Source organism: Leuresthes tenuis, unplaced genomic scaffold (genome assembly GCF_036924035.1).
Source record: "Leuresthes tenuis unplaced genomic scaffold, fLeuTen1.0.hap1 SCAF_12, whole genome shotgun sequence".
In the NCBI taxonomy this organism is placed as follows: domain Eukaryota; kingdom Metazoa; phylum Chordata; class Actinopteri; order Atheriniformes; family Atherinopsidae; genus Leuresthes; species Leuresthes tenuis.
The window spans coordinates 1,755,536-1,783,405 of NW_027325366.1; the positions used below are offsets into that span (position 1 = coordinate 1,755,536).

Sequence of the window (27,870 nt, forward strand, 5' to 3'; positions counted from 1 at the left end):
TCCAAGCAGCACTCCATCCGAGCCTTGGCTCTGCGGGTCCTGAAGGAGATCCTGAGGAATCAGCCGGCCCGCTTCAAGAACTATGCAGAGCTGACCATCATGAAGACGCTGGAGGCCCACAAAGACTCCCACAAGGAGGTACACGCCCCCCCCCTCAAAATACTCAGCTGCACTTTAGAGCAGGTGCTGGTGCAGGTACTGGTACTCAGAATCAGCCTGAGGTGAAAAGAAGCGCTGAACACAAATGAATCGGTTAAGGAAACCCAGCTGAGGTGAAAAGAAGCGCTGAACACAAATGAATCGATTAAGGAAACCCAGCTGAGGCGAAAAGAAGCGCTGAACACAAATGAATCTGTTAAGGAAACCCAGCTGAGGTGAAAAGAAGCGCTGAACACAAATGAATCGGTTAAAGAAACCCAGCTGAGGTGAAAAGAAGCGCTGAACACAAATGAATCGGTTAAGGAAACCCAGCTGAGGTGAAAAGAAGCGCTGAACACAAATGAATCGGTTAAAGAAACCCAGCTGAGGTGAAAAGAAGCGCTGAAGACAAATGAATCTGTTAAGGAAACCCAGCTGAGGTGAAAAGAAGCGCTGAACACAAATGAATCTGTTAAGGAAACCCAGCTGAGGTGAAAAGAAGCGCTGAACACAAATGAATCGGTTAAGGAAACCCAGCTGAGGTGAAAAGAAGCGCTGAACACAAATGAATCGGTTAAAGAAACCCAGCTGAGGTGAAAAGAACGCTGAACACAAATGAATCTGTTAAGGAAACCCAGCTGAGGTGAAAAGAAGCGCTGAACACAAATGAATCGGTTAAGGAAACCCAGCTGAGGTGAAAAGAACGCTGAACACAAATGAATCTGTTAAGGAAACCCAGCTGAGGTGAAAAGAAGCGCTGAACACAAATGAATCGGTTAAGGAAACCCAGCTGAGGTGAAAAGAACGCTGAACACAAATGAATCTGTTAAGGAAACCCAGCTGAGGTGAAAAGAAGCGCTGAACACAAATGAATCGGTTAAGGAAACCCAGCTGAGGTGAAAAGAAGCGCTGAACACAAATGAATCGGTTAAGGAAACCCAGCTGAGGTGAAAAGAAGCGCTGAACACAAATGAATCGGTTAAGGAAACCCAGCTGAGGTGAAAAGAAGCGCTGAACACAAATGAATCGGTTAAGGAAACCCAGCTGAGGTGAAAAGAAGCGCTGAACACAAATGAATCGGTTAAGGAAACCCAGCTGAGGTGAAAAGAAGCGCTGAACACAAATGAATCGGTTAAGGAAACCCAGCTGAGGTGAAAAGAAGCGCTGAACACAAATGAATCGGTTAAGGAAACCCAGCTGAGGTGAAAAGAAGCGCTGAACACAAATGAATCGGTTAAGGAAACCCAGCTGAGGTGAAAAAAAGCGCTGAACACAAATGAATCGGTTAAGGAAACCCAGCTGAGGTGAAAAGAAGCGCTGAACACAAATGAATCGGTTAAGGAAACCCAGCTGAGGTGAAAAGAAGCGCTGAACACAAATGAATCGGTTAAGGAAACCCAGCTGAGGTGAAAAGAAGCGCTGAACACAAATGAATCGGTTAAAGAAACCCAGCTGAGGTGAAAAGAAGCGCTGAACACAAATGAGTCGGTTAAGGAAACCCAGCTGAGGTGAAAAGAAGCGCTGAACACAAATGAATCGGTTAAGGAAACCCAGCTGAGGTGAAAAGAAGCGCTGAACACAAATGAATCGGTTAAGGAAACCCAGCTGAGGTGAAAAGAAGCGCTGAACACAAATGAATCGGTTAAGGAAACCCAGCTGAGGTGAAAAGAAGCGCTGAACACAAATGAATCGGTTAAGGAAACCCAGCTGAGGTGAAAAGAAGCGCTGAACACAAATGAATCGGTTAAGGAAACCCAGCTGAGGTGAAAAGAAGCGCTGAACACAAATTAATCGGTTAAGGAAACCCAGCTGAGGTGAAAAGAAGCGCTGAACACAAATGAATCGGTTAAGGAAACCCAGCTGAGGCGAAAAGAAGCGCTGAACACAAATGAATCGGTTAAGGAAACCCAGCTGAGGCGAAAAGAAGCGCTGAACACAAATGAATCGGTTAAGGAAACCCAGCTGAGGTGAAAAGAAGCGCTGAACACAAATGAATCGGTTAAGGAAACCCAGCTGAGGTGAAAAGAAGCGCTGAACACAAATGAATCGGTTAAGGAAACCCAGCTGAGGTGAAAAGAAGCGCTGAACACAAATGAATCGGTTAAGGAAACCCAGCTGAGGTGAAAAGAAGCGCTGAACACAAATGAATCGGTTAAGGAAACCCAGCTGAGGTGAAAAGAAGCGCTGAACACAAATGAATCGGTTAAGGAAACCCAGCTGAGGTGAAAAGAAGCGCTGAACACAAATGAATCGGTTAAGGAAACCCAGCTGAGGCGAAAAGAAGCGCTGAACACAAATGAATCGGTTAAGGAAACCCAGCTGAGGTGAAAAGAAGCGCTGAACACAAATGAATCGGTTAAGGAAACCCAGCTGAGGTGAAAAGAAGCGCTGAACACAAATTAATCGGTTAAGGAAACCCAGCTGAGGTGAAAAGAAGCGCTGAACACAAATGAATCGGTTAAGGAAACCCAGCTGAGGTGAAAAGAAGCGCTGAACACAAATGAATCGGTTAAGGAAACCCAGCTGAGGTGAAAAGAAGCGCTGAACACAAATGAATCGGTTAAGGAAACCCAGCTGAGGTGAAAAGAAGCGCTGAACTCAAATGAATCGGTTCAGGAAACCCAGCGGAGGTGAAAAGAAGCACTTAACACAAATGAATCGGTTAAGGAAACCCAGCTGAGGTGAAAAGAAGCACTGAACACAAATGAATCGGTTAAGGAAACCCAGCTGAGGTGAAAAGAAGCGCTGAACACAAATGAATTGGTTAAGGAAACCCAGCTGAGGTGAAAAGAAGCACTGAACACAAATTAATCGGTTAAGGAAACCCAGCTGAGGTGAAAAGAAGCGCTGAACACAAATGAATCGGTTAAGGAAACCCAGCTGAGGCGAAAAGAAGCGCTGAACACAAATGAATCGGTTAAGGAAACCCAGCTGAGGTGAAAAGAAGCGCTGAACACAAATGAATCGGTTAAGGAAACCCAGCTGAGGTGAAAAGAAGCGCTGAACACAAATGAATCGGTTAAGGAAACCCAGCTGAGGTGAAAAGAAGCGCTGAACACAAATGAATCGGTTAAGGAAACCCAGCTGAGGTGAAAAGAAGCGCTGAACACAAATTAATCGGTTAAGGAAACCCAGCTGAGGTGAAAAGAAGCGCTGAACACAAATGAATCGGTTCAGGAAACCCAGCGGAGGTGAAAAGAAGCACTTAACACAAATGAATCGGTTAAGGAAACCCAGCTGAGGTGAAAAGAAGCACTGAACACAAATGAATCGGTTAAGGAAACCCAGCTGAGGTGAAAAGAAGCACTTAACACAAATGAATCGGTTAAGGAAACCCAGCTGAGGTGAAAAGAAGCGCTGAACACAAATGAATCGGTTAAGGAAACCCAGCTGAGGTGAAAAGAAGCGCTGAACACAAATGAATCGGTTAAGGAAACCCAGCTGAGGTGAAAAGAAGCGCTGAACACAAATGAATCGGTTAAGGAAACCCAGCTGAGGTGAAAAGAAGCGCTGAACACAAATGAATCGGTTAAGGAAACCCAGCTGAGGTGAAAAGAAGCGCTGAACACAAATGAATCGGTTAAGGAAACCCAGCTGAGGCGAAAAGAAGCGCTGAACACAAATGAATCGGTTAAGGAAACCCAGCTGAGGTGAAAAGAAGCGCTGAACACAAATGAATCGGTTAAGGAAACCCAGCTGAGGTGAAAAGAAGCGCTGAACACAAATTAATCGGTTAAGGAAACCCAGCTGAGGTGAAAAGAAGCGCTGAACACAAATGAATCGGTTAAGGAAACCCAGCTGAGGTGAAAAGAAGCGCTGAACACAAATGAATCGGTTAAGGAAACCCAGCTGAGGTGAAAAGAAGCGCTGAACACAAATGAATCGGTTAAGGAAACCCAGCTGAGGTGAAAAGAAGCGCTGAACTCAAATGAATCGGTTCAGGAAACCCAGCGGAGGTGAAAAGAAGCACTTAACACAAATGAATCGGTTAAGGAAACCCAGCTGAGGTGAAAAGAAGCACTGAACACAAATGAATCGGTTAAGGAAACCCAGCTGAGGTGAAAAGAAGCGCTGAACACAAATGAATTGGTTAAGGAAACCCAGCTGAGGTGAAAAGAAGCACTGAACACAAATTAATCGGTTAAGGAAACCCAGCTGAGGTGAAAAGAAGCGCTGAACACAAATGAATCGGTTAAGGAAACCCAGCTGAGGCGAAAAGAAGCGCTGAACACAAATGAATCGGTTAAGGAAACCCAGCTGAGGTGAAAAGAAGCGCTGAACACAAATGAATCGGTTAAGGAAACCCAGCTGAGGTGAAAAGAAGCGCTGAACACAAATGAATCGGTTAAGGAAACCCAGCTGAGGTGAAAAGAAGCGCTGAACACAAATGAATCGGTTAAGGAAACCCAGCTGAGGTGAAAAGAAGCGCTGAACACAAATTAATCGGTTAAGGAAACCCAGCTGAGGTGAAAAGAAGCGCTGAACACAAATGAATCGGTTCAGGAAACCCAGCGGAGGTGAAAAGAAGCACTTAACACAAATGAATCGGTTAAGGAAACCCAGCTGAGGTGAAAAGAAGCACTGAACACAAATGAATCGGTTAAGGAAACCCAGCTGAGGTGAAAAGAAGCACTTAACACAAATGAATCGGTTAAGGAAACCCAGCTGAGGTGAAAAGAAGCGCTGAACACAAATGAATCGGTTAAGGAAACCCAGCTGAGGTGAAACGAAGCGCTGAACACAAATGAATCGGTTAAGGAAACCCAGCTGAGGTGAAAAGAAGCGCTGAACACAAATGAATCGGTTCAGGAAACCCAGCGGAGGTGAAAAGAAGCACTTAACACAAATGAATCGGTTAAGGAAACCCAGCTGAGGTGAAAAGAAGCACTGAACACAAATGAATCGGTTAAGGAAACCCAGCTGAGGTGAAAAGAAGCACTTAACACAAATGAATCGGTTAAGGAAACCCAGCTGAGGTGAAAAGAAGCGCTGAACACAAATGAATCGGTTAAGGAAACCCAGCTGAGGTGAAACGAAGCGCTGAACACAAATGAATCGGTTAAGGAAACCCAGCTGAGGTGAAAAGAAGCGCTGAACACAAATGAATCGGTTAAGGAAGCACACCCTTATTGCTTGTTACCTTCATCCTTAACACCCCAGCTGGGTTATTAATCTGAGAAAAACAATAGTAACTCCAACCTTTGGTCCTTGACGCAGGGTGTGCAGCCAAGTTCAGAGAAAGATAAATAAAGATCACATGCTGATAACGAATTGAACAGAAAAACAGTAAATCTCAGAGGAAATTTCCAGCTGAGTTTTGCAGAAAGAAGCATTCACAGACTCTTAGATCTGTTCTCCTGCAGCTGGATTAGACTTTCAGTGTGCGCACCTTTTTAAGATGAGGCTTTCTTTCTGTCTCAATCATCCTGTGTTTTTTCCAGCCCAGGAATGACTTTAGACTTTTAGAATATTAGCCTCTGAGGATGGTTGTAGAAGGGAACCTCTAAAATGTAAGAGGTCCGTTTGTCAGTCTCAGTTAGGCAGCGGTTTGGTGCTTTACAAGACATAAAATTTGGTTGTTTTTTCCCCTCCACGCTGAGCTTTTGACTGAACATGTTCATGTGCTTTAGGTGGTGCGTGCAGCTGAGGAGGCAGCCTCCACCCTGGCTGGGTCCATCCACCCAGAGCAGTGCATCAAGGTTCTGTGTCCCATCGTGCAGACGGCCGATTACCCCATCAACTTAGCTGCAATCAAGATGCAAACCAAAGTCATTGAACGCATCGCCAAGGACTCTTTGCTTCAGCTGCTGCCTGACATCATCCCCGGACTGCTGCAGGTCTGAGTGCACAACAGGAAGCGGCTCTCAGCTCAGTGGAGGCCGGCTTTCATGCGTATTTACAGAGAGTTTCAGTAGATCTGATCAGTTTTACTTAGTTTACTTAGTGAATGTAAACAGTCAAAAACTAAATGGAAATGTTTCTCATAACTGGGGGGTCAGAACACGGGAGGGGGGGGGGCAGACGCAGCAGAAGCCTCCATGTCAGCTCCAAAAAGGCTTATTTGGACAATGGTCATATTTGGACAGTGGAGTTATTTGCCTTATTTGTCCCTGGAAATGTTTGCGTGTACTCTGCACTCTCTGCGACTCCTCCCACGTTCCTGCTGACCTCTCATGTGTGTGTATGCGTGTGCACGCGTGTGTGCACGTGGTGCCTGATGCTGTCTTGTCTTGGCTGCAGGGCTATGACAACACAGAGAGCAGCGTTCGCAAGGCCAGCGTGTTCTGTTTGGTGGCTATCTACTCTGTTATTGGCGAGGAGCTCAAACCCCACCTGGCACAGCTCACGGGCAGCAAGGTACGGAGCGCCACAGCGAGCCTTTGCATGAGCACGCACATGCGCACACTTGGTTACGGAAACTTCCTCGACAGATGCAGAGCTTTATCATCTTCCCATGTTGGTGTTTTTGAGCCGGATCCAACCAGCTGCCCAATAATAAAGCTTGGGGGGGGGTTGCCCCACTTTCACTACATCATGTGTCCTTGAGTTATGTAAGGGCTGAGGCCCGGGGTCAGGTCCACCCGACTGGAGGGACCCTCCCCTGATGCTCAGCTGGTGAGGAACTGAAAGGCTTCGATATGATCGATGCTATCTGAGCACAGAGCAGGAGGCTCACACTGAATCTTTTCCTCTCCTAAGCACCTATAGATTCCATTTGATAACACAAGTTTTAGAGTTTATATAGAAGAACATCCATCTTAATGTGCTTTATAAAGGCTCAGATATATATCAGGAGAAGTATCACAGTGTTTAAAGCATGAACACAGGTTCCTCGTCACATGATTAAAAGCTCCTGTTTCCACCACATTTAGCAGATTCGACCAGCTTTTGTAATGTTTGTTGGGAATATTCCAGATGTTGATCACATCTCACATTAGTATTGTTAGACCCTCAGTGACTGATACTCATGTGCTTTAACAGTAGGTTTAACGGTTCATTAACATGAATGCCTCAGGCCTAAAGTAATGTAAAAGTGTTTGAAGCGATGCTTTTTGTTGAGGTAACAGCTGCACCAAAGACAGATGTTCAGGAATGTGTCAATGACTGTGTCTCTGTTCACAGATGAAGTTACTGAACCTGTACATCAAGCGAGCCCAGACCACCAACAGTAACAGCAGCAGTTCCTCTGACGTCTCCTCTCACAGTTAATCTTTCCTTTGGAAACCCTGTTGGTGGATGACATTCAGGGATTTGGCGGATAAAGTGGAACCTCTTTCAGACTTTCTGAGTCGCCCCTCCTCATCATAACTCCAGTTCTGCTGTGCTTTTCTCCCTGTGTGGAGGGCCTCCTGTCGGCCTGTTTGTCCTGTAGCCACTTCCTCCTGCTCTCCTGCTCCAGAAGCTGTTGAATGTAACTGCTGTGTTGGGTTTATCCTGGAGGGGAGGGGGTCAACACATTTGGAGTTTGTCAGCTTCCACATCACCTTGTTTCCTTGTTTCACATGTTTGTTCATGCGTGATGCTTTGAGATGTTCACATCGGTGGAGGAAATGTTACCCTGCAGATCAGCCGCAGTTTGGGATGGGGTGTCATTTGGCTGGGCCAGTGATGGTCGTCCCTAACTTTAGGATCGAATCTTCTGTGGGACAATTAAGCAAATGTTGCAGGATAAAACAGAAAAATGTGACAGACAAAGGAAAGGGCTGAGTTTTTTTCATCAAGCTGTGTATTGATTGTAGTGTATGTGCTCATTTGTTATTAGAAGTGACTCACTTCATTGAATCCCTTCATCACCATTTAGCTAAAGGTAATCTTTCCCTCCAGATAATGGACAATCCTTCAAATTGTGTGCAGATTCTTCAGCTGGTCAAATTGCTGTTAAGCTTGTGAAAGATGGCTGAACGTGTCTTAAAATTCACAGTCAGGACACATGATAAGTTGGGTTTTTTCCACACCACACCAGAACCTGGATGAGACTTTGTGTTGCATCTTCCCAGGCTGTAGTTCAGCCGGAGCATGCTTTGTGTCTGAAGAGGAAGTTCTTTGTAAATAAGTGCAGATGGGGGAGCCCGTCGATTGGAGGCTTTACCGGGCCTTCCCCACGTTCCTCACACCCATGTTCATAGACTGGGCCTGCCGGGAGCGAAGGAGAGGCCCGACACTGTCACTGTTGGCTCTGAGAAATGTGAATCTGCAGCGAACCGGACCCCAGCAGTGTGCCTACCTGCGATGATGCAAATCCAGTATTAGCTGTGTCCTCTGACCTCCATCACTTCTCCCTCACAACTCCACCGCTTCCGCACTCCCTGCTGATCCATCCATAGAGGTATTCTGTACATAAACTTTTTGACCACTGCTTGACAAGTTTTCCACGATGAAAAAAAGGTGAACAGGTTGACTATCTAACTTTTTGCACGTAACAAATAGCTTGCATGTGACCAGCAGCACATGTCAACTCTGTCCAGGTTTTTGGCTCTAAAAGTGCACTTGTAACATCATCCGATTACTCGTCTCCGATTTACCGGTTCAGGAGAGGAGGCTGCCATATTAGCATCCCCATTGATATTTACAAGGTACAACGTGGAGCAAACTCTGCTGCTGAACCTTTTGTGTTTGTCGTATTTAATTTGTAGAAGTATGCAGGCAGGGAGCTCTGAAAAGCTTTAAAATGTTGGATTCTGATTGGTACATTTGCTCTATTGTAGGACAGTCATAGGTTTTTAAAATTGCTTGCTAACTTCTTGCAAATGAATAAGTATCTGATTTTATTTAGTGTTTTAGGTAACAGTGTTCTTGTTTTGGGAATCTACTGAGAATGGGCCAATTGTGGTTATTTAAGTAAATGAATGTATAGAACTGCCATGTTTTTGTTCTCTCATGTTTGGTACTGAAAAGGATTCTGCAGCTCTGCACCCTCTGCCTGACCTTCCTGTCATCCACGTATCTTATTTGTTTCTTTTCCCACTTTGCAGTGGGAGGCAGATCTCACATCACATTGCTGGTCCCAACAGACACCACCTTGAGCTGTACACTTCTTTCCTTTTGTCTCATGCAATATTCAGACCTGTATTTATATATTTTATTTGATCTGATTTTATTTTATTTGGTTCTCATGATAAATTGTACAGAGGCTTTTTTTTCTTAACATCCACCAGTGATAGATTTGCAACAATGTAAAGAAACAGTTTGCTCTAGAAATAAACAGACTGAGAACTGACCTCACTGTTTTCCGCCTGTTTACTCCAGATTACACAACTGTTACTAATCCCAACTAAGAGTTTACCAAAGCTTGGATGCCTTTTTCTCCCCACTGTGGGTTGGACCTTTGCTTTCACAGGGGGTACCAGTCGCAGTTTGCCCGGTTGTCCTTCCATTTACGAGCTCATGCATCCAAGCGCTGAGGTGTGCTTAGCGGCTCCGTATAAACATTAACCTGAGCAGACTTTGAGATGACCTGCTCTTAATCTCTGGTCTCTCAGAGGAGTCCAGACAGCAGCTGCAGGGGCATTTAACGTCAAGTTTGTTCAAATGTTAAAATCGAACATTTTGTGGTCTAAAGAAAGGAAAATGCACGAGCCTTCTCCCGTACTTACTCCCGTTCATTTGGACTGTTGGCTGCTGTTTTTAATGAGTAAAACCCACCCATGCTCGTACATTAATTACACAGAGGCATAGGGGATAGTTACTTTTGAAAACTGTCAGTCTCCTCCAAAAATCTGTGGCTGCTCCCATGCTTGTTTCCCTCAGTTTACGTCCAGATATCTTCCTTCCTAAGAGTACCTTTGGGCCATACAGTTAGCAGTGTCAACAACTGATCAGTTGGTACTTCTATTAATGCATCAACCAAGGCAGACATTGGTACTGTAGTAGGAGGTGTGTCTGCACACCCCTCCTCTCAAAGGTCATCCAAGGTATGCTAATGGTCGTCGTGATGACATCACTGGGGCAATATAAGAGGCGCTCAGTCAGGTTTGGCTGCAAACCTCTCTGAGCTGATTCTGAGGAAGCCAGCAGGTGTTAAGCAAGCTCCGTGTGTCTCCACGCTCCTCCTGGGATACAAGAACACTCTGCCCTGGAAAACATGCTGTTCTGCCATTCCCAGCCTGAGACCTACCACCAGCACTCTGCTAGTTACATCAGGTAAGGCACAGTTGTGTGTTGAAGCTTCACAATCCAGTTGTGTGTTGAAGCTTCACAGTCCAGTCGTGTGTGGAAGCTTCACAGTCGTGTGTTGAAGCTTCACAGTCCAGTTGTGTGTTGAAGCTTCACAGTCCAGTCGTGTGTGGAAGCTTCACAGTCGTGTGTTGAAGCTTCACAGTCGTGTGTTGAAGCTTCACAGTTGTGTGTGAAAGCTTCACAGTCCAGTCGTGTGTTGAAGCTTCACAGTCCAGTCGTGTGTGGAAGCTTCACAGTCGTGTGTGGAAGCTTCACAGTCGTGTGTTGAAGCTTCACAGTCGTGTGTGGAAGCTTCACAGTCCAGTCTTGTGTGGAAGCTTCACAGTCGTGTGTGGAAGCTTCACAGTTGTGTGTTGAAGCTTCACAGTTGTGTGTTGAAGCTTCACAGTCGTGTGTGGAAGCTTCACAGTCCAGTCGTGTGTGGAAGCTTCACAGTCCAGTCGTGTGTGGAAGCTTCACAGTCCAGTCGTGTGTGGAAGCTTCCCAGTCCAGTTGTGTGTTGAAGCTTCACAGTCCAGTCGCGTGAGAAAGCTTCACAGTCCAGTCGCGTGCAGAAGTTCCACAGTCCAGTTGTGTGCAGAAGCTTCACAGTCCAGTCTCGTGCAGAAGCTTCACAGTCCAGTCTCGTGCAGAAGCTTCACAGTCCAGTCTCGTGCAGAAGCTTCACAGTCCAGTCTCGTGCGAAAGCTTCACAGTCCAGTCACGTGCGAAAGCTTCACAGTCCAGTCGCGTGAGGAAGCTTGACAGTCCAGTTGTGTGCAGAAGCTTCGCAGTCCAGTTGTGTGCAGAAGCTTCGCAGTCCAGTCCTGAGCGGAAGCTTCACAGTCCAGTCACGTGCAAAAGCTTCACAGTCCAGTGGCGTGAGAAAGCTTCACAGTCCAGTGGCTTGAGAAAGCTTCACAGTCCAGTCACGTGTGAAAGCTTCACAGTCCAGTCACGTGCAGAAGCTTCACAGTCCAGTCGCGTGCAGAAAGCTTCACAGTCCAGTCACGTGCGAAAGCTTCACAGTCCAGTCGCGAATGGAAGCTTCACAGTCCAGTCGCTTGAGAAAGCTTCACAGTCCAGTCGCGAATGGAAGCTTCACAGTCCAGTCGCGTGAGAAAGCTTTGCAGTCCAGTTGTGTGCAGAAGCTTCGCAGTCCAGTCCTGAGTGGAAGCTTCACAGTCCAGTCACGTGTGAAAGCTTCACAGTCCAGTCACGTGTGAAAGCTTCACAGTCCAGTCACGTGCGAAAGCTTCACAGTCCAGTGGCGTGAGAAAGCTTCACAGTCCAGTGGCTTGAGAAAGCTTCATAGTCCAGTCGCATGCAGAAGCTTCACAGTCCAGTGGCTTGAGAAAACTTCACAGTCCAGTTGCGTGCAGAAGCTTCGCAGTCCAGTCGCTTGAGAAAGCTTCACAGTCCTGTCGCTTGAGAAAGCTTCACAGTCCAGTCGCGAATGGAAGCTTCACAGTCCAGTCGCTTGAGAAAGCTTCACAGTCCAGTCGCGTGAGAAAGCTTCGCAGTCCAGTTGTGTGCAGAAGCTTCACAGTCCAGTCCTGAGTGGAAGCTTCACAGTCCAGTCACGTGCGAAAGCTTCACAGTCCAGTGGCTTGAGAAAGCTTCACAGTCCAGTCACGTGCGAAAGCTTCACAGTCCAGTCACGTGCAGAAGCTTCACAGTCCAGTCTCGTGCAGAAGCTTCACAGTCCAGTGGCGTGCAGAAGCTTCACAGTCCAGTGGCTTGAGAAAGCTTCACAGTCCAGTCGCGTGCAGAAGCTTCACAGTCCAGTCCTGAGTGGAAGCTTGACAGTCCAGTCACGTGCGAAAGCTTCACAGTCCAGTCGCTTGAGAAAGCTTCACAGTCCAGTCACGTGCAGAAGCTTCACAGTCCAGTCACGTGCGAAAGCTTCACAGTCCAGTGGCGTGAGAAAGCTTCACAGTCTAGTGGCGTGAGAAAGCTTCACAGTCCAGTGGCTTGAGAAAGCTTCACAGTCCAGTGGCTTGAGAAAGCTTCACAGTCCAGTCGCGTGCAGAAGCTTCGCAGTCCAGTCCTGAGTGGAAGCTTCACAGTCCAGTCACGTGCGAAAGCTTCACAGTCCAGTGGCGTGAGAAAGCTTCACAGTCCTGTCGCGTGCAGAAGCTTCACAGTCCAGTTGGGTGAGAAAGCTTCACAGTCCAGTGGCTTGAGAAAGCTTCACAGTCCAGTCGCGTGCAGAAGCTTCACAGTCCAGTCGCGTGCAGAAGCTTCACAGTCCAGTCGCGTGCAGAAGCTTCGCAGTCCAGTCCTGAGTGGAAGCTTGACAGTCCAGTCGCGTGCAGAAGCTTCACAGTCCAGTCGCTTGAGAAAGCTTCACAGTCCAGTGGCGTGAGAAAGCTTCACAGTCCAGTGGCGTGAGAAAGCTTCACAGTCCAGTGGCTTGAGAAAGCTTCACAGTCCAGTGGCTTGAGAAAGCTTCACAGTCCAGTCGCGTGCAGAAGCTTCACAGTCCAGTTGCGTGCAGAAGCTTCGCAGTCCAGTCCTGAGTGGAAGCTTGACAGTCCAGTCGCGTGCATAAGCTTCGCAGTCCAGTCGCTTGAGAAAGCTTCACAGTCCAGTCACGTGCGAAAGCTTCACAGTCCAGTGGCGTGAGAAAGCTTCACAGTCCAGTTGCGTGCAGAAGCTTCACAGTCCAGTTGCGTGAGAAAGCTTCACAGTCCAGTTGCGTGCAGAAGCTTCACAGTCCAGTTGCGTGAGAAAGCTTCACAGTCCAGTGGCTTGAGAAAGCTTCACAGTCCAGTCGCGTGCAGAAGCTTCACAGTCCAGTGGCTTGAGAAAGCTTCACAGTCCAGTCGCGTGCAGAAGCTTCACAGTCCAGTCCTGAGTGGAAGCTTGACAGTCCAGTCACGTGCGAAAGCTTCACAGTCCAGTCGCTTGAGAAAGCTTCACAGTCCAGTCACGTGCAGAAGCTTCACAGTCCAGTCACGTGCAGAAGCTTCACAGTCCAGTCACGTGCGAAAGCTTCACAGTCCAGTGGCGTGAGAAAGCTTCACAGTCTAGTGGCGTGAGAAAGCTTCACAGTCCAGTGGCTTGAGAAAGCTTCACAGTCCAGTGGCTTGAGAAAGCTTCACAGTCCAGTCGCGTGCAGAAGCTTCACAGTCCAGTTGCGTGCAGAAGCTTCGCAGTCCAGTCCTGAGTGGAAGCTTCACAGTCCAGTCACGTGCGAAAGCTTCACAGTCCAGTGGCGTGAGAAAGCTTCACAGTCCTGTCGCGTGCAGAAGCTTCACAGTCCAGTTGGGTGAGAAAGCTTCACAGTCCAGTGGCTTGAGAAAGCTTCACAGTCCAGTCGCGTGCAGAAGCTTCACAGTCCAGTCGCGTGCAGAAGCTTCGCAGTCCAGTCCTGAGTGGAAGCTTGACAGTCCAGTCGCGTGCAGAAGCTTCACAGTCCAGTCGCTTGAGAAAGCTTCACAGTCCAGTGGCGTGAGAAAGCTTCACAGTCCAGTGGCGTGAGAAAGCTTCACAGTCCAGTGGCGTGAGAAAGCTTCACAGTCCAGTGGCTTGAGAAAGCTTCACAGTCCAGTCGCGTGCAGAAGCTTCACAGTCCAGTTGCGTGCAGAAGCTTCGCAGTCCAGTCCTGAGTGGAAGCTTGACAGTCCAGTCGCGTGCATAAGCTTCACAGTCCAGTCGCTTGAGAAAGCTTCACAGTCCAGTCACGTGCGAAAGCTTCACAGTCCAGTGGCGTGAGAAAGCTTCACAGTCCAGTTGCGTGCAGAAGCTTCACAGTCCAGTTGCGTGAGAAAGCTTCACAGTCCAGTTGCGTGCAGAAGCTTCCCAGTCCAGTTGCGTGAGAAAGCTTCACAGTCCAGTGGCTTGAGAAAGCTTCACAGTCCAGTCGCGTGCAGAAGCTTCACAGTCCAGTCGCGTGCAGAAGCTTCACAGTCCAGTCGCGTGCAGAAGCTTCACAGTCCAGTCGCGTGCAGAAGCTTCGCAGTCCAGTCCTGAGTGGAAGCTTGACAGTCCAGTCGCGTGCAGAAGCTTCACAGTCCAGTCGCTTGAGAAAGCTTCACAGTCCAGTGGCGTGAGAAAGCTTCACAGTCCAGTGGCGTGAGAAAGCTTCACAGTCCAGTGGCTTGAGAAAGCTTCACAGTCCAGTGGCTTGAGAAAGCTTCACAGTCCAGTCGCGTGCAGAAGCTTCACAGTCCAGTTGCGTGCAGAAGCTTCGCAGTCCAGTCCTGAGTGGAAGCTTGACAGTCCAGTCGCGTGCATAAGCTTCACAGTCCAGTCGCTTGAGAAAGCTTCACAGTCCAGTCACGTGAGAAAGCTTCACAGTCCAGTTGCGTGCAGAAGCTTCACAGTCCAGTTGCGTGAGAAAGCTTCACAGTCCAGTGGCTTGAGAAAGCTTCGCAGTCCAGTCGCGTGCAGAAGCTTCACAGTCCAGTTGCGTGCAGAAGCTTCGCAGTCCAGTCCTGAGTGGAAGCTTGACAGTCCAGTCGCGTGCAGAAGCTTCACAGTCCAGTCGCTTGAGAAAGCTTCACAGTCCAGTGGCTTGAGAAAGCTTCACAGTCCAGTGGCTTGAGAAAGCTTCACAGTCCAGTCGCGTGCAGAAGCTTCGCAGTCCAGTCCTGAGTGGAAGCTTGACAGTCCAGTCGCGTGCAGAAGCTTCACAGTCCAGTCGCTTGAGAAAGCTTCACAGTCCAGTGGCGTGAGAAAGCTTCACAGTCCAGTGGCGTGAGAAAGCTTCACAGTCCAGTGGCTTGAGAAAGCTTCACAGTCCAGTGGCTTGAGAAAGCTTCACAGTCCAGTCGCGTGCAGAAGCTTCGCAGTCCAGTCCTGAGTGGAAGCTTGACAGTCCAGTCGCGTGCAGAAGCTTCACAGTCCAGTCGCTTGAGAAAGCTTCACAGTCCAGTCACGTGCGAAAGCTTCACAGTCCAGTGGCGTGAGAAAGCTTCACAGTCCAGTTGCGTGCAGAAGCTTCACAGTCCAGTTGCGTGAGAAAGCTTCACAGTCCAGTGGCTTGAGAAAGCTTCGCAGTCCAGTCCTGAGTGGAAGCTTCACAGTCCAGTCACGTGCGAAAGCTTCACAGTCCAGTGGCGTGAGAAAGCTTCACAGTCCAGTTGCGTGCAGAAGCTTCACAGTCCAGTTGCGTGAGAAAGCTTCACAGTCCAGTGGCTTGAGAAAGCTTCACAGTCCAGTTGCGTGCAGAAGCTTCACAGTCCAGTTGCGTGAGAAAGCTTCACAGTCCAGTGGCTTGAGAAAGCTTCGCAGTCCAGTCCTGAGTGGAAGCTTCACAGTCCAGTCGCGTGCAGAAGCTTCACAGTCCAGTTGCGTGCAGAAGCTTCACAGTCCAGTCGCTTGAGAAAGCTTCACAGTCCAGTCGCGTGCAAAAGCTTTAAGTGAGAATGTTAAGTGAACATTTCTCTTTTTGAAGGTTATTTTTGATTTAAAATAAAAAAGTGGCATTTATCTGATATACATTAGAACATTCTTTTTTAAAAAAAATCAACCTTTTGCACCTTTGTTCCTCTGAGCGCTGGAAGTGAGATAAGATAAAAGGGAAAAAAAGGGAAAAAAAGACAATGGCATTCATCCTTGCTTGGCTCTCTTTGTGTTCTCTTTCAGAGAAGCTCTGGCGCCTTTCTTGAAGAACGAAGAAGCCAGGCTTATGGCTGAAAATGGTGCCAAGAGGACCCCATTCCAGTACTTCCTGTGTGCAGCCACATCACCGGCTGTGAAACAGCAGGAGGAGACTCTCACCTATCTAAACCAAGGTAGCTATCTGTTCAGCTTGTTGAATGTTTGTCACTGAATGCACTGGAGCTCATTTTGTCACATGTAATCTTAGCAGCAGTTGTGTTATATTAAGGCCTTCTGAGGTGGGGGTTTCAGGTTAATTTATAAGTCTGGCTTAGGCTAAACCTTGCTAAATTAACTTGATTTAAAATGACAGTTACTAGTTAACTCAGCTGTTGCGCAATGCCCAGAACCAGACAACACAGACGAGTGTTCAAAGTCATGAAGATAAAACCCTATAAACTCCACTCTGCAATGAAAGGCGGCAGTGAGGAAGATTAAAGGCTGCAGATATGTCCTTCATAACCTGCAGGGTTTAATAGTGGATCATAGTTATAGAATCAGAAACAGCTAATTGTGAAATTTTGAACACTTCAGCTGTCACTAATAAATACTAAAAAATGATAAATGTTAATCTTTTATTTGAATATTTAAATCTAATTTCAAAATACTCGATTCTTGATATTCAAACTACATACATTTAGGAAGATGATGTTCATAGAAAATGTCAAAAGTCAGTTGTATTCACATTTTGTCTCTTGAAGTGCTTTAATTTCATAATTAGTGTCTTTACAGATTTTATTGCCTCCATAATTACCTGTATTGAGTAAGCTACAGACTGGCCTGTAACAATGGGATATTCTGCATTTGTAGTTGGCCACAAACACTAAGAAGGCCTTCAGTATGACTGAATTAGAGAAATCACCGTGATTTTAAAAGCATTAATGCGTTCATCCGGGCAACATGAGCTTCAACATGTCTGTTAATTTGTCAGATTTTCATCTTCCAATCTAATTCCCCCTCCTCTCTTCCCTCTGTCTGTTCCTCCTCTACTTGGAATCATCCTCTACCCCCTTCTGATTGCTCCTTTTTTAAACCTATTCTTTGCTTGTGCTCCTTGTTTGCCCTGCTTCACTGCCCTGCAGTAATTTGTCTGGAGTGAAACACTTAATGAAAGCAAGCTTGCTGCAACATCCAACAGTTACTCTGAAATGTCCCGGTGGCATGTATGGATTAGAGGATAGTTGCCATCGGGGTGTGTGCTTTAGTTTAAAAGCAGAGAAGCGTTGATGCAGCTGTTAGCCTTTTCCCTCATTGGCTATTTTAATCATATTTTGGCTGATAAGGAACTTCATGTACTGTATTTGATCATGATGGAGATATGCAAAAGTTTTCAAGTGACTGGCCTTGATATCTGGCTTTGAGGGTTTCTAATTTGATTGAGTTTCTATCTCCACTGCCCCTCTTTACTGATTGATTGATTTCCCATTTTTCAATTTTAATCAGGTTTTTTTTAATGTTTTAAAATGTAGGTCAGTCCTACGAAATCCGTATGCTTAACAGAAAGCTAGTGGAGTATACAGATATAAGCAGCAAATATGTAAAGGTAGGTGTAAGGTATTATGTATGTCTGTTTTTTAACGTTCATGTGACCTCTTCCTCTTTCTTCTCTTGTCTGTTTCAAAGTCTTACTTCCATGGTTTGTCGCAGGTCCCTCAACCCTCCCTTCCACTTCAGGGGTGGGGTGTCAGCCTCGCAGAGCTTGGTACTATCACCCAAACTTACCTTCCTCTCTCCTAAAACTGACGAACACCACCTCGCTTTCACACCTCCAGCACACACACACTCTTGCTTTGGTTCACGTGATCATGCCTCTCTGCTTCTGTCTGCCTCACTGGGATTTCTTCATTAAGACTTGGGCATCCGAATGATTCTAGCCTATCAGAAGACACTTTGTTCAACTGAGATAAGAAAAATAAATCTGTAAATATCTGATGCCAGTGCTGTATGGATAAAACCCAGTAGCAGCCTTTCATGTCTGTTATTTCATCCTCATCTCGCAGGTTTTGTGACACTCACATTGTTACAGAATAAATTTCAAGTTGAAAGTGACTCATTTAAAAAGGCAATTATCAGCACACTCAAGTCAATTCCTTTGACTTCTCTGAGGGCATCCTCTCGACGTGCCTCTGTCGTCAGACTGCCTGAGCTAGAGATCGAAGCATTTAGCCCGTAGCATCCTAGAATCACAGGAATGTGGCAGGTGGCATCTAAGCAAACACATGACGTAGTGGATCCAGAACTGTTTGCGTTCTGGTGCTCAGTCATGCGTCAGCCTCCCTACATAAATATCCCAATGCTACATGTTTTTGCAGGTTGTTAATTTCATTTGTTGATACTTTTCATGCCCTGTTTAAAATAGACAGCTGCTTTACACATTAGATATTGTTGAGAGAAAAACAAGACAAAGACTTTCTCTGATCAGAGTTCCCACATTCCATAAAAATAGGGTAGTAAGGGGTAAGTAAGGTACCCCTCAGATACCCCTCAATTTATACAGGAAAAAAGGAACAGAGGTGCAGCAGTTTATTGAAATGTGTGCAAATATAAATATAAATTACAGTGAAAAAGCCTTTTTGCCCCAGGCTGTATTTCCATTTGTGTTTTTATCAGTTCTCAGCAGCTTTAAAGTGAATCTCTGGTCTGAGCTCCTTTATTCTCCAACTCAGCCTGAACCCTCTGAGACAAGCTTTCTGTCATTTCTTTAAGGAGTCTTCAGGAATAGTTCTCCAGGCTTCTTGAAGGACATCCCAAAGCTCTTCTTTGGATGTGGGCTGCCTTTTGTTCCGTTCTCTGTCAGATGATCCCACACTGCTTCAATAATGTTGAGGTCCGGGCTCTGGGGAGGATTCATCCCTCCATAAGACCTGTTGCCACTGATTTTCAGTCCACTTCTTGTGTCCTTTGGCACAGCTCAGCCTTTTCTCCCTGTTTCCCTTCCTTAAGAACGGCTTCTTGACAGCCACCCTTCCATGGAGACCATTTCTGATGAGGCTTGGGCCAACAGTAGATGGATCAGCTGAAGGTCCAGATGCATCTCTCAGGTCCTGTCAGGTCACAGCTGGATTTTTTCCTCTTTCTTAAGGACATCACTTTCAGATCCTGTTCATCTGCTGGAGATAGTTTTTTAGGCCTGACACTTCTTCTTTTGTCCTCCACTTGTCCAGTTTCCTCAAATGTTTTAAGGACACACTGCACACCATGCTGAGATATGCCAAGTTTTCAGCTAATAGCTCTTTGGGAATCACCTTGTTGCTGCAGAAATACTTAACAAACAAACTAGAAAAAATCCTCTAAAAATGGTCAAATGTGAGTGAAAAAGCAGCCGATGTCTGAAGAAGAACTTTAAAGTGCCTTCAGAAAGTCTTTTTGCAGTGACTTCACTGGATGTAAAAACATTAGTGGATGTGGGAGCTCAATCGTACAGGAGGAAAGTCACTGTCATTAGATAATCTCACAAGTATCTTTTGTACAGATATTTTTGTTTGACGGATAACTACAGAATGATGGATTGAATCAAGCTGAAACTTACCTTGATGTTTTAACTCCTTACCCTTGCCTAATGACACATCTTTTAATACATAAATACAGGGAGGCAGTTTGCACTTTGCACAACAGCTCAGCTGTTCAGCACTGTGCAAACTGCCCCACTCCATCAGTGGCTGTTCTCACGCCTGAAGCCTGATCCTGCTTGTCCACAGAGCATTGTGCGTGTGGTGTTTCACGACCGCCGGCTGCAGTATATGGAGCACCAGCAGCTGGAGGGCTGGAGGTGGAACAGACCGGGAGACCGAATCTTGGATATAGGTGAGTAAAGCTAATATGTCATACCCACACATGTGATCAAATACTGACAGAACTGACAGATGTGTCTGTATATCGTGGACGTCCTCTAAATGTTCCTTAAAGCACAGCTGAAGTGAGTGATTGCCTCCTTACTTGCAGACATCCCACTGTCAGTGGGGATACTGGAACCTCGGTCCGACGCTCTGCACCTCAACACCATTGAATTCCTCTGGGATCCCGTCAAGAATGCTTCTGTTTTCATTCAGGTACTGATGGATTCTGCTTGAATGTCACCAGGAGACTTGGTGGCTTTGGTGGCTCCATTTCTTTTTATCTTTTCAGGTCAACTGCATCAGCACTGAGTTCACCCCGAGGAAGCATGGTGGGGAGAAAGGGGTTCCCTTTCGTATCCAGGTGGACACTTTCACCACCAACGAACACGGGGAATACATGCAGCATGTTCATTCATCCAGCTGCCAGGTCAAGGTCTTTAAGGTGTGACACTTTGAGGCTGCTGGTGCTGTGTTTGCTGCCCCATGAACATTTCGACTGAATTCATCTGAATTGATCTCATGTCTATTTTAAGCCTAAAGGAGCTGATCGCAAACTGAAGACAGACAGAGAAAAGATTGATAAAAAGACCCCTCAAGACAGAGAAAAGTATCAACCGTCCCACGAGACCACCCTGCTAAAAGAGGTGAGGCGTGCTGTCTCCTTCCCTGAGCTGCAGAGCAGATCCAAGAGGACCCTTTGTTTGATTTCAGTCTGTAAAAAGAACTTTAATGTTATTAATCTAAATGAGAAATTTGTGCATCACTTGAATATTTTCATCATATCAAAACTGACTCCATCAAAGCAGTGAAAGTGCTTCCCTCCTCTGTTTCGCCTTGCCTCGGTGTCCCCAGAGCAGTTAAAACCAGTAGAACATCCCTGTATGTTAATACGTTACTTCACTACTTTCTTTTTAAAAGTGCTGCTGGTGTTTGTCAATGATTGGGGCCGTTGCGGTGCGTCACTTCACCATCTTTGAGCGTCATGTGAATCATTTGGTTCTGTGTCCCTGTTAGTTTAGTTTGTTAAAGATAAACCCGATTACTGATCATAATGTAATGTTAAATCAATGCAGTTTAGTCTCTCTGAACCATGCACAAACAGCATTAAAGTTCTGTTGAAGATTGTAATAGTTGTTTTCAGAACATTTACACGTGCGCATATGAAAAAGAAGGTGCACTCTCTTTTCAGTTCCAATGTCTTATGTATCAGGACATAATAAAGTATGATCTGCTCCTCATCAGGTCGTAAAATGAGGTAAATTCATCCTAAGATTAATAACAACAAATTACTTATTCATGCAGGTTATATTGAAGAGACACTAAGACAAAATGCAGAAGCCTCACCTGATCAATGCTCTGATTAACTGATCATCAGCAATGATCTTAGAGAAGCAGCTGCTGCTTCCCATCAGTCTGGGAAGGGTTATAAGGCCATTTCCACACTATCTGGAGTCCATCATTCTACAGAGAGAAAGATTATTCACAAGTGGAAAACATTCAGGACAGCTGTCAATCTTCCCAGGAGTGGACGTCCCAGCAAGTTCACCCCAAGGTGAAGAAGCCCAGAGCTACATCTCAGACTCTACAGGCCTCAGTTAGCATGCTAAAGGTTAAAGGTCACCCCAAGGTGAAAAAGCCCAGCTACATGTCAGACTCTACAGGCCTCAGTTAGCATGCTAAAGGTTAAAGTTCACCCCAAGGTGAAAAAGCCCAGAGCTACATCTCAGACTCTACAGGCCTCAGTTAGCATGTTAAAGGTTAAAGGTCACCCCAAGGTGAAGAAGCCCAGAGCTACATCTCAGACTCTACAGGCCTCAGTTAGCATGTTAAAGGTTAAAGGTCACCCCAAGGTGAAAAAGCCCAGAGCTACATCTCAGACTCTACAGGCCTCAGTTAGCATGTTAAAGGTTAAAGGTCACCCCAAGGTGAAGAAGCCCAGAGCTACATCTCAGACTCTACAGGCCTCAGTTAGCATGTTAAAGGTTAAAGGTCACCCCAAGGTGAAGAAGCCCAGAGCTACATCTCAGACTCTACAGGCCTCAGTTAGCATGTTAAAGGTTAAAGGTCACCCCAAGGTGAAGAAGCCCAGAGCTACATCTCAGACTCTACAGGCCTCAGTTAGCATGTTAAAGGTTAAAGGTCACCCCAAGGTGAAGAAGCCCAGAGCTACATCTCAGACTCTACAGGCCTCAGTTAGCATGTTAAAGGTTAAAGGTCACCCCAAGGTGAAGAAGCCCAGAGCTACATCTCAGACTCTACAGGCCTCAGTTAGCATGTTAAAGGTTAAAGGTCATGACAGCACAGTTAGAAAAAGACTGAACAAGGATGGCTTGTTTGGAAGGGCTGCAGGAGAAAGCCTCTTCTCTCTAAAAAGAACATGGCAGCACAGCTTAGGTTTGCAAAGCTGCATCTGAACAAAGCTCAAGACTTCTGGAACAATGTCCTTTGGACAGACCAGAGCAAAGTGGAGATGTTTGGTCCTAATGCACAGCAGCACGTTTGGAGGAAACCAAACACAGCAGATCAGCACAAACACCTCATACCAGCTGTCAAGCACGGTGGTGGAGGGCTGATGATCTGGGCTGGTTCTGCAGCCACAGGACCTGGGCACCTTGCAGTCATTGAGTCCACCATGAACTCCTCTGGATACCAAAGTATTCTAGAGTCAAATGTGAGGCCATCTGTCCCACAGCTAAAGCTGGGCTGAAACTGGCTCATCAACAGGACAAAGATCCCAAACACAGCAGCAGATCTACAGCAGAATGTGTGAAAAAGAAAAGAATCGAGGTGTCACAATGGTCCAGTCAGAGTCCAGACCTCAGCCTGACTGAAATGCTGTGGTGGGACCTTAAGAGAGCTGTGCAGAAACCAATGCTGCAAACCTCAATGAGCTGAAGCAGCGCTGGAGAGAAGAGGGCCGAGATTCCTCCAGAACCATGAGAGAGACTGATAACGTCCCACAGGAAACCACTTAGTTTATCACTCACTGCTGCTGAAGCTGCTGGATCAGGGGTTCACTTAGTTTTACACTCACTCCTGCAAGCTGCTGGATCGGGGGTTCACTTAGTTTCTCTCACACTGCTGCTGTGTTTTGTCTCAGTTTTTGTTCAGTAAATAATGACTCAGTGATGTGTTCATCTGAGGCTGGAGTCACTGAGTTTTAAGACTTAAGTCAAACAACGAGGTCTTTTTAAAAAAAAACAACATAATTCCATAGAGTCAAAACAGGGTGCACTTTCTTTTTCGCATGACCAAATGTATTGGATTATCATTTCAGCTCGCTGAGGTTTGAGGTACAGAGGTGGCCTTTGTAGATAATTTTTCTTCTGTCTCACCTTGAAGTGCTCCCCTTGGCCCGATGCCCTGAATCTTACCAACCACAGCAGCAGCACTCCATCACCGGTTTACCACAGCTCACCGACGCCGTGTGGATTCACAGACGGGTAAGTCGTCATTCTCACCACATGCCACCTTGCTTTGCACCAACCCTTCATTTTGTGTGGTAAAACTGAAAGATGGATGCAGCCTCCATGATGTCACTCTAAACTGAAGCTCTGTATTTGGCCATTGTTGTGTTCTTTTAATACAAAACGGCCACATCTGCATATGTGGACAGGGATTAAAACCTGAGGCCTGATATTTATCTGATTATGGAACCATTTGTCCAGCTAGCGACACTGTGAATACGTGATGGAAAAGGTATCGTTTTAGCATTCCTGAGACAAATTCATATTTGATTTGGAGTCTGTTGGAGCCAGGGATGTGTTTTAGTGATATTTCTCCTTGGCTTCACGACTGACAGTGGATGACATCCATCTTTTGTATCTTTTGTCAGTGGTAAAAAAGTTGTAAAACTTGATTTGACTGCTTTGGTAGCTAACTTGACAATTACAAAGATCTAAAGTGGCCTGAATCTCTAAATTCTAATCCTAAATCTGAGTGGTGTGCAATGACAGCAGCACGACTAGTGCTAAAAGCACCGTCAGTATGCATAAATCTCTACTGCTCTTGCACTATAAGGGGGCTAGATGGTCCAGAATATAGGATGCAGGGACCTATAAAAGCATTATTTGCAACCTAATAGATATGCCTCACCTCACCCTCCCCTTCCAACAACTATTGTGGGCAAGAAAAACTCCAAAAGCTCTGAAAAGAGCTCTAGAGCCAGTATTTGGTTTACTTCTTCTAAAGTGTTGTAGTGACTTGGTGGAGGGACTAGATGGAGACCCACAGTCTCTGGATTTAAATGGCTTACTCAAAGGTAAAGGAAACACGGATTATTTCACATGCAGATATATATATATATATATATCCAAATTTTACTCAATACAACTCTGTTGGAGAGAATTAAAGAAGTAAAGGTGTCAATAGGAATGCATGGAGGCATGGAAGAGTTCTTCAAACAGTTCAAACCAAATTTCTTTAAAGATCATCACCCAAATCTGTTTTTTTTTCCTCGTGCACATGTTTCTCTAGCAACTGTTCTCCAAACCAGCAGGGGGAGGTGTTCATGCCTGGCTGCTCTGATGTAAGTAACGGAGAATGGGGCAATGAGAAAGTGTTAATCTTGCTCTCTTATCCCCTTTAGGCCATTATTTGGAGACAGTGGATGCAGTGCTGCTATATTCATTTCAAGGGCTCTTCTTCTTTTTGACATGTAGCATCTTCTGCCGTCGTCCTCGCCGCAGGACACTCAGCAGTGGCTGCACCGTCACAGGTTCTCGCCTTTCTCAAGGCTCTTCTCCAGCTTCTCAGGTAACAAGGTTAAAGATGTTCCCACTTACTGGTTCACAGACAGGGCAACACAGGAAAGCCCAGACCATCACATTGGTGGAATGTGTTTAGCAGAGCAGGGCAGCAAGCAGAGCCAGATTTTCTTTTCTATGGTTGTAGGTGCTGATCTCTTGAGGATGAGCAGGGAGGATCTGATCCAGATTTGCGGCCCAGCAGACGGCATTCGCCTTTTTAACACCATGAAAGGAAGGTGAGACATAAAACTGCTCAGTGTAGTTGAACTACTTGGCTGTCCCTGTGAGGCGGGCTCATGTGCAACCTTAAAGGAATGTCTGCCATGGAGCATTCGTGGGAGGTAGAGGGATGGTCTGTCATTAAAAGCTCACTAGTTTGATCCTTCACTTCTCTGCAAAAGTGTCTTTGGGCAATACACTGAATCTTACATTTCCCCTGAAGTGCTCATCGCTGTGTGTGTGTGGTGGAGAAATACAGTCAATATGCAGATATAAAGCACTGTGTGAATGTGTAATTCCCTCTGTAGCGTTTCTAGTGTGCAACAAGGCAAGAAAAGTGCTGCTTAAATGCAGCTTTTACTCCAAAGGGGACTGACTGCAGACTGCAGTTCATATTCTATCAGTTCTTGTTTTTGTAGACAGATAGGTTGGGAAACAGATGGACAGATGATGGATAGATGGTGTTCAATTAGACAGGAGGGCAAACCAGGAGTGATGTTAGCTCTGCATGATCATCTGGTACTTATATTACACTCTGCTCAAATTTTCCAGATGTATACAGCCTCGTCTTACCATCTATGTATGTCAGCAACAAAGCAGAAATCAGCCTCCCATCAAGCCAGGGGGTGGAGACAGTAAGTCCACATGCTGTAACTCTTACTGCGTGTAGAGTCACTCACGTTACATGCAAAGCTGCGTTGTACACTTGCATATCTTTGCATGCAAGTGTACAACGGACAGTGGTGTGTATCGGCTGCGTGTTTCAGGCTGTTAGTCCAGCAGAGGGCGCTCTAGCATCAGCTTGACCTAATGCACCACTTGGTAACTTATTCTACATTTGAAGAATTGCATGTTTCTTTCAAATTCTCCTGAACTTGATTTATTTATTTATTTTTTTAAAAAAAAGGAAGACTTTGCCATCACCAGACTTGATCCAGCTAGTTGGACAATAGAACAAACGAGCTTCTCTAACCCTTAGGAGGCCACCTCCGTGCATCATTTATCTATATTCGTACTTCTAAGAAATTCTTTTAAACTGTTAAACCTCTTCAAATGCACCATGACCTGTCTGGCACATGTGATGGGATATTATGAACATGAAGCGGTGAAACACAGATTAGTGATGAGCTGTGATGTATTTCTGTTGCCCACAGTCTACCACGCCCTGTACCTGGAGGAGCTGACGCTGCTGGACCTTTCTGAAAAGATTGCTTTGCTCTATAGCATCAGTCCACAACAAATTACACACATCTACAGACAGAAACCCACTGGGATCCACATCGTGGTTTCTGACGAGGTATCTATGAAGCATTCACACCTTCTGATTATTCCCAGTACCTGGACTTATAGGAAATGAGACTTTTCGAGTGTATTGAGGTTGGCTTTGACGGCTGTTTGGAACAGCTGCTCATAAGGACTCGTGTTTTCATCTGTTTGTTTCAGATGGTGCAGAACTTCAGGGAGGAAGCAAGTTTCATCATCAGCACAATACGGGGTAAGTGCTCTTTACAGACAACCTTTAATGTCCGATTTTCAGCCTGATTTTACATTTCACAGCTCTTTCACTCTTCTCTGTTCAACAGATGAAAACACTGATGGCTTCCATGTGGTGTTAAAATGACCAGCAGGAACTCACCAGGCGTCCTTGGTGGAATTGTACAGATTGTAAATAAGTCTGCTTATATGTGGCATTTGGAAAGATTCCTGCATGTAGAGCGGCAGCATGCTTATTTACTGCTTTGGTTAAGTTGTTGGTGTCATGCTTTACTTGTACTTTCTTTGGTTACTGATTCAGGTCTGATATTCACTGTAATTCATACTAACAGTGCTGTATTACTCCTTTATATGTACACATAGTTTAATATAATGCAAGTTAATGACTTTAATGATATTAAACATAAAGGGTGCTACACATCGTCATGCAGACAAAATAAAAGACAAATGAACAAAGTTGCATGGTGTCCTCGTGTCCCCGCTCTGTTTGTGCCACATGTGAAAATCTGAATATGAGCCACATGATGGAGCTGCCTTCGCTCTTATCAGGCTGCATATGAATGGGATGTTGGAACAGAAAACCCTGTGAAATGCTAAAGTAGCAGCCAGTTTAAGGGAGGAAATGAATGTGTTGTGAGTGTGTTTTACTGAAAAATAGAATATTTGATGCGGTTTCCTCTTCTGCCTGTTTCAGGTGAAGTTGATAAATCTGCAGCTTGTATTCCAGTGCAGTTTTATGTCAGTGTTACATTCAATTCAATTCAATTCAGTTTATTTATATAGCGCCAAATTACAACAATCGTCATCTCAAGGCACTAATATAGACCAATTCAAGCCAATTGGAATTCAATTAGTAATCATAACCCAATTAAATGGATTAATGGATTAAAAAATAATCCAATTAATTCATATGGAGCCAATTTAAAAAATAATATCCGAGCTAAGGAAACCAACAGATTGCACCGAAACTTGTCTTCAGTCCAATCTCCCGTCCTGAGCCTGAGGGACTGTGGAAAGGAACGACTCCCTTTAACAGGAAGAAACCTCTGGCAGAACCAGAACCAGGAAGAAACCTCTGGCAGAACCAGAACCAGGAAGAAACCTCTGGCAGAACCAGAACCAGGAAGAAACCTCTGGCAGAACCAGACTCAGGAAGAAACCTCTGGCAGAACCAGAACCAGGAAGAAGACTCTGGCAGAACCAGAACCAGGAAGAAACCTCTGGCAGAACCAGAACCAGGAAGAAACCTCTGGCAGAACCAGAACCAGGAAGGAACCTCTGGCAGAACCAGACTCAGGAAGAAACCTCTGGCAGAACCAGAACCAGGAAGAAACCTCTGGCAGAACCAGAACCAGGAAGGAACCTCTGGCAGAACCAGGAAGAAACCTCTGGCAGAACCAGAACCAGGAAGAAACCTCTGGCAGAACCAGACTCAGGAAGAAACCTCTGGCAGAACCAGAACCAGGAAGAAACCTCTGGCAGAACCAGAACCAGGAAGGGTCCACCCGCCTCGACCAGCTGGGGTTTGAGAAGACAGAAAAGAGGGAAAAGAGGGGGGAAAAACACCATAACACCATTCAAAGGATACCTGCTGGAACAGGGAAACACAAGTTAATAACTACAATAATGTCACATGGACATAAAATCAGCTTTACACGAAGAGTAAATAT

The 27,870-nt window shown here is 45.8% G+C and overlaps 2 protein-coding genes across 6 annotated transcripts in view; both read left to right on the forward strand.

The window, feature by feature from the left end:
* Positions 1-9,355, forward strand: part of clasp1a (cytoplasmic linker associated protein 1a) — a 73,283-nt gene extending 63,928 nt beyond the window's left edge. The window contains exons 39-42 of the mRNA XM_072397815.1: positions 10-138; positions 5,769-5,975; positions 6,379-6,495; positions 7,261-9,355. Coding sequence (XP_072253916.1) covers positions 10-138; positions 5,769-5,975; positions 6,379-6,495; positions 7,261-7,347 — 540 coding nt within the window. The 3' untranslated portion in view covers positions 7,348-9,355. The remainder of the gene's footprint in view (positions 1-9; positions 139-5,768; positions 5,976-6,378; positions 6,496-7,260) is intronic.
* Positions 9,356-10,104: 749 nt separating this feature from the next.
* On the forward strand, positions 10,105-26,656 carry tfcp2l1 (transcription factor CP2-like 1). Of its 5 annotated transcripts, XM_072397817.1 has the most exons (15): positions 10,105-10,278; positions 15,889-16,037; positions 17,373-17,446; positions 19,602-19,707; positions 19,846-19,952; positions 20,029-20,181; positions 20,273-20,383; positions 23,082-23,182; positions 24,216-24,267; positions 24,401-24,494; positions 24,633-24,723; positions 25,259-25,341; positions 25,861-26,003; positions 26,150-26,201; positions 26,290-26,656. In XM_072397817.1, exons 1-15 carry the CDS (start codon positions 10,220-10,222, stop codon positions 26,325-26,327), a joined length of 1,413 nt encoding a protein of 470 aa, XP_072253918.1. In that variant the 5' UTR covers positions 10,105-10,219; the 3' UTR covers positions 26,328-26,656. The 5 variants fall into 5 exon arrangements, 4 of the variants coding, with proteins under 4 accessions (XP_072253918.1, XP_072253917.1, XP_072253920.1 ...); XM_072397816.1 differs by having other exon boundaries at positions 24,401-24,723; XR_011918002.1 differs by lacking the exon at positions 25,259-25,341 and having other exon boundaries at positions 24,401-24,723.
* The last annotated feature ends 1,214 nt before the right edge of the window (positions 26,657-27,870 follow it).

Coding starts and splice junctions, on each gene's coding strand:
- tfcp2l1 (XM_072397816.1), top strand. CDS start 10,220: ATGCTGTTCTGCCATTCCCAGCCTGAGACCTACCACCAGCACTCTGCT. Junction 25,342..25,860: donor CAAGCCAGGGGGTGGAGACA/GTAAGTCCACAT, acceptor TGTTGCCCACAG/TCTACCACGCCCTGTACCTG. Junction 26,202..26,289: donor CATCATCAGCACAATACGGG/GTAAGTGCTCTT, acceptor TCTGTTCAACAG/ATGAAAACACTGATGGCTTC.